This window comes from Haematobia irritans, chromosome 4 (assembly GCF_050003625.1).
Source record: "Haematobia irritans isolate KBUSLIRL chromosome 4, ASM5000362v1, whole genome shotgun sequence".
Lineage (NCBI taxonomy): Eukaryota > Metazoa > Arthropoda > Insecta > Diptera > Muscidae > Haematobia > Haematobia irritans.
The window spans coordinates 139,082,681-139,101,511 of record NC_134400.1 but is presented as its reverse complement, the minus strand read 5'-3'; the positions used below and the strand labels follow the sequence as shown (position 1 = coordinate 139,101,511).

At 32.6% G+C, this 18,831-nt stretch overlaps 1 protein-coding gene and 1 long non-coding RNA gene across 2 annotated transcripts in view; one reads left to right on the top strand and one right to left on the bottom strand.

Moving 5' to 3' along the window:
- Positions 1–6,128, bottom strand: part of LOC142234662 (uncharacterized) — a 52,427-nt gene extending 46,299 nt beyond the window's left edge. Inside the window, exon 1 of the long non-coding RNA XR_012721675.1 lies at positions 5,898–6,128. This is a non-coding gene — a long non-coding RNA (uncharacterized LOC142234662). The remainder of the gene's footprint in view (positions 1–5,897) is intronic.
- An 86-nt stretch (positions 6,129–6,214) lies between these two features.
- The window catches only part of ltl (leucine-rich repeat-containing larval translucida), a 56,051-nt gene continuing 43,434 nt past the window's right edge, over positions 6,215–18,831 (top strand). The window contains exon 1 of the mRNA XM_075305834.1: positions 6,215–8,233. Within this exon, the coding sequence (XP_075161949.1) occupies positions 7,932–8,233 (302 nt within the window). The 5' untranslated portion in view covers positions 6,215–7,931. The remainder of the gene's footprint in view (positions 8,234–18,831) is intronic.

Genomic DNA, 18,831 nt, shown 5'->3' with positions numbered 1-18,831 from the left:
AGCCGAGTCCGAACGGCGTTCCACATTGCAGTGAAACCACTTAGAGAAGCTTCGAAACCCTCAGAAATGTCACCAGCATTACTGAGGTGGGATAATCCACCGCTGAAAAACTTTTTGGTGTTCGGTCGTAGCAGGAATCGAACCCACGACCTTGTGTATGCAAGGCGGGCATGCTAACCATTGCACCACGGTGGCTCCCTGACACCATCTTCTAAATTGTATGTAAATCCATACGTGGTATATATTAAATCAAAAAAATCGAGCCAATACGTATATAATTCAGTTTGACAAAGTAGACATACAATTTTGACAAAATTTTCTACAGAAATAAAATTTTAACAAAATTTTCTATAGAAATAAAATTTTCACAAAATTTTCTATAAAAATAAAAATTTTGACAAAATATTCTATAGAAAGAAAATTTTGACAAAAATTTCTACAGAAATAAAATTTTAACAAAATTTTTTATAGAAATAAACATTTGACAAAATTTTCTATAGAAATAAAATCTTGGTAGATTATTTGTGGCTCGAGTGGCAACCATGATTATGAACCGAATAAAATTTGAACAAAATTTTCTATAAAAATAAAATTTTGACAAAGATGAAAATTTTATTATGAACCGAATAAAATTTTAACAAAATTTTCTCTAGAAATAAAATTTTGACAAAATTTTCTATAGAAATAAAATTTTGGTAGATTATTTTTGGCTCGAGTGGTAACCATGATTATGAACCGATATAGACCAATTTTTGTGTGATTGGACCAATTTTGGTATATATATAGACCATATACTAACACCACGTTCCTAATTTGAACCGGATCGGATGAATTGTGCTCCTCCAAGAGGCTCCGGAGGTTAAATCTGGAGAACGTTTTATATGGGGGCTATATATAATTATGGACCGATATAGACCAATTCTGCCACGGTTGTTAGAGACCATATGCCAACATCATGTACCAAATTTCAGCCGGATCGGATGAAATTTGCTTCTCTTTGAGGCTCCGCAAGCCAAATCTGGGGATCGGTTTATATGGGGGTTATATATAATTATGGACCGATGTGGACCAATTTTTGCATGATTGTTAGAGACCATATACCAACACCATGTACCAAATTTCAGCCGGATCGGATGAAATATGCTTCTCTTAGAGGCTCCACAAGCCAAATCTGGGGATCGGTTTATATGGGGGCTATATATAATTAAGGACCGATATGGACCAATTTTTGCATGGTTGTTAGAGACCATATACTAACACCATGTACCAAATTTCAGCCGGATCGGATGAAATATGCTTCTGTTAGAGGCTCCACAAGCCAAATCTGGGGATCGGTTTATATGGGGGCTATATATAATTATGGACCGATGTGGACCAATTTTTGCATGGTTGTTAGAGACCATATACCAACACCATGTACCAAATTTCAGCCGGATCGGATAAAATATGCTTCTGTTAGAGGCTCCACAAGCCAAATCTGAGGGTCCCTTTATATGGGGGCTATACGTAAAAGTGGACCGATATGGCCCATTTTCAATACCATCCGACCTACATCGATAACAACTACTTGTGCCAAGTTTCAAGTCGATAGCTTGTTTCGTTCGGAAGTTAGCGTGATTTCAACAGACGGACGGACGGACGGACATGCTTAGATCGACTCAGAATTTCACCACGACCCAGAATATATATACTTTATGGGGTCTTAGAGTAATATTTCGATGTGTTACAAACGGAATGACAAAGTTAATATACCCCCATCCTATGATGGAGGGTATAAAAAAACGAAAAAAATCAGCTATAGTTTTTGAATGAATGTCCATTTACTACACAGAAAAAAATTTCACGAAAATTTTTCCAATTAAAATCTTAATTGAGTTTTTAAAAATATTCAATTAAAAATTTAATTAATTCAACAATTTTTTTAATTGAAATAAAAATCAATCACACAAATTAACAGTTTCAATTAATTTTTTAATTGGATCAATTAATTTTTTAATTGACTGTCAATTAATTTTTTAATTGATACTATCATTTCTGTGATTGAAGACATTTCAATTAAAAAATTAATTGGATCAATTAATTTCGTGATTGAATCGGAGACATACAGTAGAAAAATGGTTGCAAAATTTCGTATTTTCGTTTATTTCTAAATAAGTTTACAAAAATACATTTTAGTGAACACCAATAAGAAAAATGTTTATAGCTTATTTAGATTAAAGCCTCTACTTTAAAATAATATCGAGAAATAAATCGAAACTAAGTGGGGAAATAGAGTTTGGTGTTGTTTTCGAATGTCCTCCTAAGTGGACATCAGTAATCAAAGTAGTCAATTTTTTTCCTTGAAAATATGAACTTTTTTAAGCAACACAAAAAAATATTATTCAATTTTCTTCAATTTGACAAGTCAAGGAATTTTGAACTAAAAATTTATTTTAAACAATCAATTTTTTAATTAAACTAAAAACCCTAAATTAATTACGAAAGTAATTGAAAATAGTTACGTTTGTAATGAATAAATTGATTGAGTTTTGCAATCAACATCAATTAAATTTTTAATTGAATCAATTAAAATATTAACTGAAATTTGCTGATGTAATCAATGAATGTTTTAATCAAGTATTATTTTAATGTAGAATTAAAACTGTGATTGATACTATCGTGATTGAAGATATTTCAGTAAAAACAAGTATATACGGCCGTAAGTTCGGCCAGGCCGAAGCTTATGTACCCTCCACCATGGATTGCGTAGAAACTTCTACTGAAGACGGTCATCCACAATCGAATTACTTGGGTTGCGGTAACACTTGCCGTTGGCAAGGTATCTTAAAACTTCCTAACACCGTAATATATACCACATAGTCCATACGTGGTATATATTAAACTAAAAAAGGCCGATTAAATACGTATATAATTAAGTTTAAAGTTTCTATAGAAATAAAATTTTGACAACATTTTCTATAGAAGTAAAATTTGGAAAAAAATTTTCTATAGAAATAAAATTTTGACAAAATTTTCTATAGAAATAACATTTTGACAAAATTTTCTATAGAAATAAAATTTTGGTAGATTATTTTTGAGTCGAGTGGCAACCATGATTATGAACCGATATGGACCAATTTTTGTGTGATTGGGGATCGGCTATATATAACTATAGACCGATATAGATCAATTTTGGTACTACTAACACCACTAACACCACGTTGCAAATTTCAACCGGATCGGATGAATTTTGCTCCTCCAAGAGGCTCCGGAGATCAAATCTGGGGAACGGTTTATATGGGGGCTATATATAATTATGGATCCATATGGACCAATTCTTGCGTGTTTATTAGAGACCACATTCTAACACCATGTTCCAAATTTCAACCGGATTGGATGAATTTTGCTCCTCCAAGAGGCTCCGGAGGACAAATCTGGGGATCGATTTATATGGGGTTATATATAATTATGGACCGATATGGACCAATTTTTGCATGGTTGTTAGAGACTATATACTAACACCACGTACCAAATTTCAACCGGATCGGATGAATTTTGCTCCTCTAAGAGGCTCCGGAGGTCAAATCTGGGGATCGGCTTATATGGGGGCTATATATAATTATGGACCGATATGGACCAATTTTGGAATGCTCATTAGAGAACATATACCAACACCATGTACCAAATTTCAGCCGGATCGGATGAAATTTGCTTCTCGTAGAGGCTCCGCAAGCCAAATCGGGGGATCGGTTTATATGGGGGCTATATAATTATGGACCGAAGTGGGCCAATTTTTGCATGGTTGTTAGAGACCATATACTAACACCATGTACCAAATTTTAGACGGATCGGATGAAATTTGGTTCTCTTAGATGTTCCGCAAGCCAAATCGGGGGATCGGTTTATATGGGGGCTATATGTAATTATGGACCGAAGTGGGCCAATTTTTGCATGGTTGTTAGAGACCATATACTAACACCATGTACCAAATTTCAGCCGGAATCGGATGAAATTTGCTTTTCTTAGAGCAATCGCAAGCCAAATTTGGGGTCCGTTTATATGGGGCTATACGTAAAAGTGGACCGATATGGCCCATTTGCAATACCATCTGACCTACATCAATAACAACTACTTGTGCCAAGTTTCAAGTCGATAGCTTGTTTCGTTCGGAAGTTAGCGTGATTTCAACAGACGGACGGACGGACGCACATGCTCAGATCGACTCAGAATTTCACCACGACCCAGAATATATATACTTTATGGGGTCTTAGAGCAATATTTCGATGTGTTACAAACGGAATGACAAAGTTAATATACCCCCATCCTATGGTGGAGGGTATAAAAAAATAATTGGATCAATAATTTCGTGATTGAATCAGAATTTCTGTTTGTGTGTAAGAAATTACTAAATCACTTTTAAATCGAATTAATTAAGAAATAATTGATGTCTCAAATAAAACATAAATTTGTTATATTAACATTAATAAAATTAAAAATGAATTGAAAGTGCCGATGAAATCAATTAACTTTTTTACTCAAGTATACAGTGAACTCGCGGTAACGTGAACACCACATAACGTGAACTCTCTTTTTCTTAAACTAACTATCACACAAAAAAAATTTTTTTTGATTCAATCACGAAATTAATTGATCCAATTAATTTTTAATTGAAATGTCTTCAATCACAGAAATGATAGTATCAATTAAAAAATTAATTGAAGGTCAATTAAAAAGTTAATTGATTCAATTAAAAAATTAATTGGTACTATTATTTTTGTGATTGATTTTTATTTCAATTAAAAAATTTGTTGAATCAATTAAATTTTTAATTGAATATTTTTTAAAACTCAATTAAAATTTTAATGGAAACATTTTTCGTGAAATTTTTTTGTGTGTACTACTACGTTAAAGGCAGATTCACAATGCCATATACAATTTCAAATACACCTACGGAATTTTTTAGTGATCTATTTTTGCTTTTTTTCCGTGAATTTTAAATATTAATTTAAATTGCTCTATAATTCCATACCCACTGATATTTTTCCTTTTCCGATCTCTTTTTTAAATTTATTTCATGAAATTAAATTAAGTTTTTAATATTACTAATAACAAAAATAATAGACTAGAACGTGTAAAACTCCCGAATATTGCTATATTCTGAAATTCACTGAAGTTCGCTAACGTGAACATTTTCGCAAACGTGAACGCTCTTGGTTTTAATTAGTTCACGTTACCACGAGTGCACTGTAATTCTGTGATTGATAATATAATTTTCGTGATTGAAGCAATTTAAAATAAAAAAATTAATTGTATCAATTAAGTTCGTGATTAAATCAGAAAAAGTCTATTATTTGTATTGTGAACAGTACACTGAGAAAACAGTAAACCCACCGAGAAGGAAAATTTTAGTGAATTTTAGAAAATTTTAACTAAACTATTAGAAACTTTAGTGAATTTAAGAAAATTTTAGCTAAACTATTAGAAACGCACATGTCACGCCGATTTCACAAAAATGGGTAAAACATTTCAAATCAAAATTATTATTTCTCACTTATTAGAGAAATATCTTTAGCGCCATACGAAGTTCAAGATGGGCGCATTATTGGTAAAATATACAAATTTTAAAAAATTCTGAATTCATGAATTTAGTTAACCTTTATGCTTCATTTGTATATAATTTTTCCTCTGTTTTAGTTAAAAAAAAACTATTAAAGTCATGGAAACTTTCTTAAAACGTAATAATTCCATGAACTAAAATAAAATTAAATCGGCTTTAGTGAAATATAGGGTTCACTTTTTTGAGTGTAGTTGGAAGATGACAGGTTTTGGAAAATTGCTGCAAGACATAGTTAAATTAAATGTTAACTTAAATGCGAGGACATAAATTCTAACTTTCTTTCCCACTTGTATACACTTACCTCGAGTTTTGAATACTAATTTATCCCAAAGAGTTTCATGGGCAGCCGTTCATTCAGATTCTATGTAAACTTGTGTTATCTTTTTAAATATCCTTACATATGATTCGGTTAATCGACTAACTAATACCGATACAATTAGTCAAAGATCGATATCAGAGATTGCATAGTCGGAATAGTCTTTGCATCTGCAGTTCCAGCATGCGTTCAACAGTAGCAAGTACACTACATTTTCAAGTAGCGGCAACAGCAATCACTATACAACAAAAACAACAATGGGAATAAATACTGAGACTGTCGCCACAGAAGAAACCACTACCAGATCGATTATTATTCTTCGTCCAACTAAAAACATAAAACGGCCAGCCAAGTTATTTCCCAGTCGTAAACGGAACGTGTTGGAATACAGACGTCGTCGACGAATTCGAGTCGAAGGAAGCCAACGGCAAAAGAAAAGTCTCTCAGTATCAAAATTGAACCGAAGAAAAACAAAAAAAAAATAATCGTTTCATTCGAATCAGAAAATATTGAAATAAAAACAAAACACATAAAAGAGAGAATTTAAATAATATCATTAAATGGAAAAAAATCAAAAAAAAAAATTATAAGAAGTTATCTTCAAAAAAGAAACCAAACATAAAGTGAAGGAGAACAAACTGTAAAAGAGAGAAAGGGAGAGAGGGAAATCTGAAAGCGAAAAGCCGTCTTCAATCAAATCAAATTCATTCTTGTAATAATAACGGCTATTTATTTACGAATGCGAATATTCAAATTTTGTAACGTCCAACAAAGTGCTCCACCATAACCAATATATATGTTGTACGAGGACCACGAACGAAAAAGTGAACAATAAATCTCATGAAATTTATTGAAATATTCGCAGCATTCATTCTACGTTCCATAGCATTGAGTATTCCGGGTGAGATGTCAATTGTTGGCGTTGCCTACTACTGTTGATGCTGCTTTTCGGTGGAATTTCTATTAGATTAATTCAATTGATATATTGATGGGTCAAATGTCAATTTGATGTTGTTGTCGTATGTTATTACGTATGAGACACCGACCAACTGACTAAAATAATGCCTGGTTATTGTTAGAGTAGATTTTCGAATGACATAAAAAACCTTTAAAAATCACAAATCGCAGTGAATTCCAAAAACTTTTCGAAATAAAAATTAGACTTTCTACTAACTAAAAATCAAAGCAATACAGATCTGCTGAATTAAAATTAAAAAAAAAATTAAAACTCCAGTGAATTCCGTTTGTTTGGTGAATTTTTGTGAGAATTCAAGCAGTCTGGTATTGGTGGCCTGCAAAGTTGGTGATAATTTTGATGAATGTCGTGAATCGACTTCGTCCGTCCGTCCATCTTTGAATTGATAACACTAAGTAAGAAGAAAAAAACTGCGCTAACTAGACCTCTCTGAGCGTTTAAGTCATCTCTTGGTGTTTTGATGGTCGCAGCCGCTGGCGCCTCTGCTCTTGACTAAATTGCTCCGTTCGCCTACTCTCACCATCCTATTTCTAGTGATAATAATAGTAGTGTAAATTGTCAGTGTTGTTTTTGTGTGGTGTTTTTTCCCATACGGGAAAACCTATAGTAAAGAACCAACCAACTAACATCTGTGTGCTTTGGAAATTGTGGCTGAGGAATTTCATTTGAATATCATCACCATATAATAAAACCCGACTCGAAGAGGGCATTTGTTTCCCTGCATCCATGCAAATAACCAATCGATTTGAAAAATCGTTAAACATCTGTGTGTTCATGTGTTATGAATCGATGTGTGTGTGTGAGTTTGTGTATGTGTAAAAACAATCCAACCGAAAAAAGGGAAAATTTCCCAGATTAATCACAAAACGAAACAAATAAGAAAAAAAGAAAAATCAAAAGCCTTATTAGTATTAAATAGCGAAAGCAATTAAAAAAAAATAATTATTTATTGTGTAAAAATGTTCATAAGATACGAAAGCTAATTTTGTACTGTGCATTTTAACGAAAACAAAAAGGACCAAGTATTTAAACATTAAAGCAATATGGCATCATTCGTTTATGCCGTATGGAGTATTACCAATGTGGCCTCGGTCCATTGTGCGGCCCGGCCTGAGATTTCACCCTGCACCTGCGAACCCACCTATGCCCACAACAATGTGGAGTTGTTGTGTGAGAAAGTGGATTCATTTCATACCATTGTCAACGCCCTATCGAATAAATTTGATCCCAATATAAATGTCAGCCTGAAAATATCCTATTCGCATTTGGAGGATTTGGAAATGTGGTCTTTTATGGATATGAAAATGAATTTGAAAAAACTTCGAATGCAATGGAATGAATTAAAGTGAGTGTAATTAATTTTTTTTTAATTAACGTTATTTGATGTATTTTTTTTTAATTTATATATTGATCTTATTCTATTAGAAAAACTTTATTTAGCTTAATTTGTTTGCCCAAAAAAACGAAATGTTAACTACACACAGAAAAAAATATCACCAAAATATTTTCTATTAAAAAGTTGATTGAAGTTGAAAATTTTTTCAATTAATAAATTAATTGATACAATTAACTTTTTAAGCAAGTTAGAAACATTAAGATAATTAAGTCAATGATTGAAAATTTAAAAATTTTTAATTAAAAAATTAATTGATACAATTAACTTTTTAGTCACACCCGGAAGACTAAGTCACTTAAAAAAATGATCGATTGTTTTTAAATTTTTAACTAAAATGTATTTCAAACAATTTTTTAATCAAACTAAAAACACTAAGTCAGTTAAGAAAGTAATTGAAAATAGTTACGTTTTTAATGAAAAAATTAATGGAATTTTGCATTATTTATTAATTAATTTTATTAAATTTTTTAAATTAAATTTTAATTGAATTAATTAATTAATAAATTAATTGAAACCAATTAATATTTTAATTTCCAATAAAAACTGTGATTGATACTATCAATTTCGTGATTGAAGACATTTCAATTAAAAAATTAATTGGATCAATTAATTTCGTGATAGAATAAGAAAATTTTTTGTGTGAGCAGTTGCCCGAAAAGTCCACAGATAGGGTTAATCACTCAAATATCGTGCTGGGGAGTGAGTAACGAAAATAATCTGTTCTAGAGTGGCAAATATCAGAAACTTCGCTAACGGAAATACTCAAGCTCGCGAAAATGCCCACGATACACTCAGAAAAGAGTGAACCGTCTATTTCACTAAAGCCAATTTAACTTTATTTTAGTGCATGGAATTATAATGTTTTTACTCAAATAATTTTTGCGTAATTTTTTAAATAAAAATCGGGAAAGAGTTATATACAAATGAAACAAAAAGATTTTCTAAATTCGTACTTTTAATTTTTTTAAATTTGTAAATTTCACTACAAATGCGCCCATCATGAACTTCGCATTCTTGCAATGTTGAACTCCAATTTTTTCCTTCAAACTACAAAATCTTCTTTAACAAAGGAAAAATGACTTATTAATTATTTACCTAGTTTGGTGATATAGACGTGATGTCAACGTTTGTAATACTGTTTAGTTCAAATTTTCTAAAACTGATCTAAATTTTTTTTCCTTTTGGTGGGTTCAGTGTACTATGATTTTAAGGTGATTTTTTTTTCAGTGTACCTATTATTTTAAGGCAATTTACTCAGCTGTTTTTTTGCATCTTAACGTAACTAGCTGGCTATACACAGACAAAAAGTGAACTGTTTTATAAGAAGAATGAATTACCTCGTACAAAAATTTAACGAAATTGCACTGAAAAAATATTGACCGAGTATGAAAGATTATGCAAACTAAATTTTAGGGCATGGAATTTACACAATATTATGGACAACTTTTCATTGAAATAATGAACTTTTAATTAAAAAAAATTATAACTTTTGCTTTTTTTCGTTAAATTTAGGACACGAAATTGAGAAATTTGAGTCACTTAGTTAAAGTCGTATGTCTTTGAATTAAGGAAAATATTCCTTATAGTAAAGAAAAGTATTTTTGATTAAATATATCGTCTTTAAATTAATCTAAATATAGTAAATGTTTAGATTTAAGACAAAAATGCTACAAATATAGGCAATGATTTATTTTTAGGATTTCAAAGAAAACATCTTTTATCTTCAACTTTCCGTTGTAATTTCGATTTTTAAACTGACAATTATTTTTTACTGAATAGTTTTACTAATATTTGGCAAATAGGAGATGGAAATTCAAAAAATGAAGAATTAATTCAATAAATGAAGGATAGAATTAATTGAAATAAGCCCTATCTTTGGCTCAGAATCAATACCAAAATCTTTAAGAAAGGTCAAAAACTTTTTTTGAGTGTGTATTCCATTTTTGGAGATTTCCATAATGCGTTCTTAAAATAACGAGAAGAAGAAGAGGGAAGAATACTGCAAACAAGCAAAAATGAATTAAAAGTAAAAGTAATTCACAAATTCATTATTATTGACGTTTTAAGATTTTAAGAACAACAGATCTTCGCGCTTGAACAATATATTTTGCAGTGTACTGAGCCCGTACAGGCTCCATCTCTCAAATAAAATGGGGTTTTCATGTTTTTTTCATATCTTTTATGAGCAAAATTCAAACACGAGTTCGTAGCATAAAAACCATTAAAGTCGATATATCGAGATCCGGATCTTTGACTTGGAAATAGTAAAGAATATGTATATTTTTCTCCGTGTATGATACAAATATGACAAAATTACTTAATTATCAAATTGGTAGTCTCAATATTATGGTATTTATTATTGCTTTAATTAGCAAAGTACCCCAGACATGGATCTGATATGATTATGACACAAAATATATGTCCGTAACTATTGACAGTAGGCAATTTATGGAATGAGTAAATGCTCAGAGCACAGTGCTGTGGATCTTGATTGTATAAATCCTTATTGTAAGAATAAACGTAAAATGCTAATTTGTTTTGTTGTTAATTGAATAATGAAAATATTTTCTCAATGTCTTCGATAAAACAGATGATTGCATACAAAAAACCTACTAACCGGTTAACTACCCAGTAAAAACAAGTATATACGGCCGTAAGTTCGGCCAGGCCGAATCTTATGTACCCTCCACCATGGATTGCGTAGGAACTTCTACTAAAGGCTGTCATCCACAATCGAATTACTTGGGTTGCGATAACACTTGCCGATGGCAAGGTATCGTAAAACTTTTTAACACTGTCTTCTAAAATGTAAGTTAGTCCATAAGGGGTATATATTAAACAAAAAAAGGCCGATTAAATACGTATATAATTCAGTTTGACAAAATTTTCTATAGAAATAAAATTTTGACAAAATTTTCTATAGAAATAAAATTTTGACAAAATTTTCTATAGAAATAAAAACTTGACAAAATTTTCTATAGAAATAAAATGTTGACAAAATTTTCTATGGAAGTAAAATGTTGACAAAATTTTCTATAGCAATAAAATTTTGACAAAATTTTCTATAGAAATAAAATGTTGACAAAATTTTCTATAGAAATAAAATGTTGACAAAATTTTCTACAGAAATAAATTTTTTACAAAATTTTCTATAGAAATAAAATTTTGACAAAATTTTCTATGGAAATTAAATGTTGACAAACATTGCTATAGAAATAAACTTTTTACAAAACTTTCTATAGAAATGAAATTTTGACAAAACTTTCTATAGTAATAAAATTTGACAATTTTTACATGGCTGTTAGAGGCCATATACTAACGAAATGTACCAAATTTCAACCGCATCGGATGACTTTTGCTCCTCCAAGAGGCTCCGGAGGTCAAATCTGGGGATCGGTTTATATGGGAGCTATATATAATTATGGACCGATATGGACCAATTTTTGCATGGTTGTTAGAGACCATATACTAACACCACGCACTAAATTTCAATTGGATCGGATGAATTTTGCTCATCCAAGAGGCTCCAGAGTTCAAATCTGGGGATCGGTTTATATGGGAGCTATATATAATTATGGACCGATATGGACCAATTTTTGCATGCTTGTTACAGACCGCATACTAACATCAGGTACCCAATTTCAAACGGATCGGATGAATTTTGCCCCTCCAAGAGGCTCCGGAGGTCAAATCTGGGGATCGGTTTATATGGGAGCTATATATAATTATGGACCGATATGGACCAGTTTTTGCATGGTTGTTAGAGACCATATACTAACACCACGTACCAAATTTCAATCGGGTAGGATGAAGTTTGCTCCTCCAAGAGGCTCCGGAGGTCAAATCTGGGGATCGGTTTATATGGGAGCTATATATATTTATGGACCGATATGGACCAATTTTTGCATGGTTGTTAGAGACCGTATACTAACATCAGGTACCAAATTTCAACCGGATCGGATGAATTTTGGCCCTCCAAGAGGCTCCGGAGGTCAAATCTGGGGATCGGTTTATATGGGGGCTATATATAATTATGGACCGATATGGACCAATTTTTGCATGGTTGTTAGAGACCGTATACTTAGACCACGTACCAAATTTCAACCGGATCGGATGAATTTTGCTGCTCCGGAAGGCTCCGCAAGCCAAATTTGGGGATCGGTTTATATGGGGGCTATACGTAAACGTGGGACGATATGGCCCATTTTCAATACCATCCGACCTACATCAATAACAACTACTTGTGCCAAGTTTCAAGTCGATAGCTAGTTTCGTTCGGAAGTTAGCGTGATTTCCACAGACGGACGGACAGCCGGACAGACGGACGGACGGACATGCTTAGATCGACTCAGAATTTCACCACGACCCAGAATATATATACTTTATGGGGTCTTAGAGCAATATTTCGATGTGTTACAAACGGAATGACAAAGTTAATATACCCCCATCCTATGCACTGTTAGAAAAATATGTTTTTCATATGTTCCGATATAAACAAAATGTGTTTCGGGCACAATTTTTAAACACAATATATTTAAGTGGAAACAATGGTAATGTTCCTAAACTGACACTAAATGTTTGGGACGCATATGTTAATATGTTAGAATATATTATGTTTGGGGCATGAATGTTTCATAAAAATAATATGTGTGAATGTAAACATATATAAATTTACAAATTTCGTATAAACATATATATGTTGTGATATTTTATTCATAGACCGACAGAGAGGGAGTATAGAGAAAGAAATAGAGATGGAAACCGGGAAGGTTGACGAAAGATATCAACATAACACAGCGAGAGAATGAAAAAGAGAGCAATTTCTGTGAAACCGCTTGTATGTTGTTTCGGAAAACCGTTTTAAGATAAGGCCAAAAATTTTATATGCTTAAGTCTAAATATTATTATGTATAAAAACAAAGTTTAGTTCTCTTTATTAATAAGTAGTCCAAGAGGAGTTGACGGACACCTTCAAATACAAAAGCGGGCATTAAGTTCGTTTTTTGTAGCTAAAACAATTGAAAAAGTTTATTTTCTTTAAAATGAATTATTAAAGAGAAGTAAATAGAATAAATATAAATGTGTAAATTAAAAAAAAGTGGTGTTCGGTCGGAGCAGGGATTGAACCCACGACCCTTTGAATACAAGGCAGACATGCTAACCACTGCTCCACGTGGCCAACAAATGTATGTTTCTGCTAAATAATCTTATGTTTGCATGGGCTCGTGGGCGCTGCAAACTATGCTATATAAATGTAACTTATAACGATAATTGTCTACTGGTGACTATAACAGCTGCGTAGCCCAGTGGATAGTGTGTTGGCTTACAAACTATATGGTCCTCAGTTCGATTCTCCGTCCAGGCGAAAGGCAAAATTTAACAAATTTATAAAGTTGAATAATTTCTTCAACATTATTTGTATTACAGAAAAAGGTGCCAAGACCTAAAAAATTTCGTGTAAGTGAAAATTATGTGAGGGAATGAGCACAATCGTCTTTGGGGAAAATTCTTCCAAGCATATAATATTTTTGGGCTCAACATGCTTCCAAACATATAATATGTTCACATAGAACAAACATATTAATGTTTCGGCAGTATCCAATAATATATGTACTTCCTGCAAAATATGTTTGGAACATATGTTAGAGAAGCGATTTTTTTTGAGGGTGTGGTGGAGGGTATAAAAAAAGCGTCGCCAAAACGTAGTGAATATATTCCCTTTTTGGATACGGAAGTAGTGCAAAATTGGCGCCGAAGCGATGAATTTAACATGGGCTTGTCAAAGGACGGATGTCCACCATTTCAACAGCCGTTGCACTGAATTTGCATCACTTCTTACTCTGTGATTCGAATTCAGTGTGTTTATTATTATTTTTATTTCAATTTTCTTCAAGTAACCTTAGATTTGAATTTTCTTATTTGTGTTTGTATTCATGTAACTTTATTATAATCAAACCAAACAAAATATTTTAACAAAGTAGTTTTAACATTACCTTTCTTGTCAAGTATGTAGTGCTAGCATAATATATTTCTGTTTTAATGTTTGAAATTTGCAAGAGAATATCTAGTAGGCATTGCATTTTTGTTGCTTGCCTTAATTTTCCAATCCATATTTTTTTGAGTTAGTTAGAAAATATTTGTAGACGTGTTAAAAAGAAAAAATAAATCTACCATCTTTTTTTGTAAAATTTGTGTTTCAATTTTTGAATTACAAAATACCACGTCAATTGGTGACCCCGACAAACGATCGAATTATAAAAATATGTTTCGTTCTCCAGTTCGAAATCCTAGAGGAGAGAACGAAAACCGAGACAATCAAGAAGAACTGGTAGCGGGAATGTCTCCATCAAATTTTGGATGCGAATTAAAAAATGTTGGCATATTTTGACAAATAAATAATTTTTATAATTTTTTTATGATTTTTAATGCATTCTAATACTTATCTGAAACGTTTGAATTAAAATATTTTGAAAAATTCGCAATATTTTTTGAATGGATTTAGAATTTTTTTCGACAAAATTTCAATAATTTGTACCATTTTTTAGTGCTTACTCTGTTTTTAACCTTTTTGAAACAAAACAAAAAATAATAATTTACCCATTCAAAATAAGAAAAAAGCGAATTATAAATAATTGAATTAAAACAAGTAAGGAAAGTCTAAAGTAGGGCGGGGCCTACTATATTATACCCTGCACCACTTTGTAGATCTAAATTTTCGATACCATATCACATCCTTCAAATGTGTTGGGTGCTATATATAAAGGTTTGTCCCAAATACATACATTTAAATATCACTCGATTTGGACAGAATTTGATAGAATTTTACAAAATCTATAGACTCAAAATTTAAGTTGGCTAATGCAGTAGGGTGGAACACAATTTTAGTAAAAAAAATATGGGAAACATTTAAATCAGAAGCAATTTTAAGGAAACTTCGCAAAAGTTTATTTATGATTTATCGCTCGATATATATGTATTAGAAGTTTAGGAAAATTAGAGTAATTTTTACAACTTTTCGACTAAGCAGTGGCGATTTAACAAGGAAAATGTTGGTATTTTGACCATTTTTGTCGAAATCAGAAAAACATATATATGGGAGCTATATCTAAATCTGAACCGATTTCAATCAAATTTGGCACATATGACTATCTTACTAATTGTACTTCTAGTGCAAAATTTCAACCAAATTGGGCCAAAACTCTGGCTTCTGGGGTCATATAAGTCCATATCGGGCGAAAAATATATATGGAAGCTATATCTAAATCTGAACCGACTTCAATTAAATTTGACACACATGACTATGCTACCAATTGTACTCCTTGTGCAAAATTTCAAGCTAATCGGGATAAAACTCTGGCTTCTGGGTCCATATAAGTCCATATCGGGCGAAAAATATATATGGAAGCTATATCTAAATCTGAATCGATTTCAACCAAATTTGGCATGCATAGCTACAATGCTAAATCTACTCCCTGTGCAAAATTGCAACCAAATTGGGCCAAAACTCTGGCTTTTAGGACCATATTAGTCCATATCGGGCGAAAGATATATATGGGAGCTATATCTAAATCTGAACCGATTTCAATCAAATTTGGCACACTTGACTATACTACTAATTGTACTCCTAGTGCAAAATTTCAACCAAATTCGGCCAAAAATCTGGCTTCTGGGCCATATAAGTCCATATCGGGCGAAAGATATATATGGGGGCTATATCTAAATCTGAACCGATTTCAATCAAATTTTGCACACTAAGTGTTATGTTTGTACAAAATTTCAAGCAAATCGATATAAAACTCTGGCTGCTGGGTCCATATTAGTGCATATCGGGCGAAAGATATATATGGGAGCTGTATCTAAATCTGAACCTATATCTTCCAAAATCAATAGAGTTCTATTCTGACCCAAATTAGGAACATGTGCCAAATTTGAATGCGATTGGACTTAAATTGCGACCTAGACTTCGATCACATAAATGTGTTCACAGACAGACGGACGGACAGACGGACGGACAGACGGACATGGTTATATCGACTCAGGGACCCACCCTGAGCATTATTGCCAAAGACACCATGTGTCTATCTCGTCTCCTTCTGGGTGTTACAAACATATGCACTAACTTATAATACCCTGTTCCACAGTGTGGCGCAGGGTATAAAAACTTCCTTTGTAGTTAAAATAAAGAACATCTTTGGGTGTACATCGTTTGGAAGAGCTTTTAAAGTTGTGCCTTTGGAAGAACTTCCATTTTTTTTGCTGGGTACTAATCGGAATATGAGAAATTGGCCATTACATTGAAAAAACAGTGAACCCGCCAGGCAGAAAAATTTTGGTTAGTTTTAGAAAATTTAGATTGTTTTTAGAAAATTTTAACTAAGCAGTATTACAAGTGCTGACATCACGCCGATATCACAAAAATAAGTAAATATTTTTCGACAAATTCAAGAAAATTTATTAGACATAATTAATTTTTTTTTTCACTTGTTAAAGAAAATTTTGTGGTTTGGTAAGAGAAAAAATTGAGTTAAAAATTGCAAGAATGTCTTTAAAGAAATAATGAACTATTTTGTGAGAAGTACAGATTTAGTAAATCTTTATACTTCATATGTGTATAATTTTTTCCCATTTTTTTTAGTTCATTTAACTTACGTACGCAAAAAATTATTGGAGTAAAGGAAACTTTCTCCAAACATAATAATTCCATGAACTAAAATAAAGTTAAATTGGTTTTAGTAAAATAGAGGGTTCACTTTTTTTAAGTGTACAATTTCAGACAGTTGAGAATAATATATGGGCCAAGCATAATAATTCCATGAAATAAAATAAAGTTAAATAGGTTTTAGTGAAATAGAGGGTTCACCTTTTTTTAAGTGTACAATTTCAGGCAGTTGAGAATAATATATGGGCCATATTTTAACAGAAGATTCTATGCATAAGCCATGAAACATTCGTGCACAGTATATCACCATACTTAAAATGTTTCCAAAAATCCCTTATGGTCACATACACTGAAAAAAATATTGCCGTGAGGCCATAATTTCTACTGGAATTCGAGTCCTAATTTGGAAAATAAAGTTGCCGTTAACTCGTTTTTAAAGGACTTTGATAGCATATGAAGAAAAAAAGCTGAGAAAGCGAAAAATTAAAATTTGCTTCCTAGAAGCAAGTACACAAAACCTAATTTTAAAAGAGAATTGTGTCTTAAAAGTATCCTTACTTGTATTCTCCGCTTCTTTGGCTCGGAATCAATACCAAATTTTTTAAAGTAAAGACAAAATCTTTGGAACCGAGTATGCTTTTTTTCAGTGTAGTTCCCTTCAAGAGCAATACAACGATTATAACGACCTTCCAATTTTTTGATACCATTTTGGTAGTACCCCTTTGGTTTTGCCTCAAAATAGGCCTCAGTTTCGGCGATCACCTCTTCATTGCAGCCAAATTTTTTCCCTGCCAGCATCCTTTTGAGGTCTGAGAAAAAGAAAAAGTCACTGGGGGCCAGATCTGGAGAATACGGTGGGTGGGGAAGCAATTCGAAGCCCAATTCATGAATTTTTGCCATCGTTCTCGATGACTTGTGGAACGGTACGTTGTCTTGGTGGAACAACACTTTTTTCTTCTTCATATGGGGCCGTGTTGCCTCGATTTCGACCTTCAAACGCTCCAATAATGCCATATAATAGTCACTGTTGATGGTTTTTCCCTTCTCAAGATAATCGATAAAAATTATTCCATGCGCATCCCAAAAAAACAGAGGCCATTACTTTGCCAGCGGACTTTTGAGTCTTTCCACGCTTCGGAGACCGATCACCAGTCGCTGTCCACTCAGCCGACTGTCGATTGGACTCAGGAGTGTAGTGATGGAGCCATGTTTCATCCATTGTCACATATCGACGGAAAAACTCGGGTGTATTACGAGTTAACAGCTGCAAACACCGCTCAGAATCATCAACACGTTGTTGTTTTTGGTCAAATGTGAGCTCGCGCGGCACCCATTTTGCACAGAGCTTCCGCATATCCAAATATTGATGAATGATATGACCAACACGTTCCTTTGATATCTTTAAGGCCTCTGCTATCTCGATCAACTTCATTTTTGTCAGTAACCACCTCTTTCGGGCGTCCACTGTGTTCACCGTCCTCCGTGCTCATTTCACCACTCTTGAATTTTGCATACCAATCAATTATTGTTGATTTCCATGGGGCAGAGTCTGGAAACTCATTATCAAGCCAAGTTTTTGCTTCCACCGTATTTTTTCACTTCAGAAAACAGTATTTTATCAAAACACGAAATTCCTTTTTTTCCATTTTTTCACAATAACAGAAGTTGCTTCACAAAAGTCGCTCTATCTCACAAACTAATTGACTTACAGACATCAAATTTAGACACGAATCATTTGAAGGTTGGTACTATATAAAAATAATATGCATTTAATACTAGCGACGCCATCTATGTGTCACACCGGGGACTTATCAGCCAACCTGTTAGAACATCAGGGAAAAATGAAAATATATTTACAAATTAAACTGTAGCCTGGATTTTTTTTGGA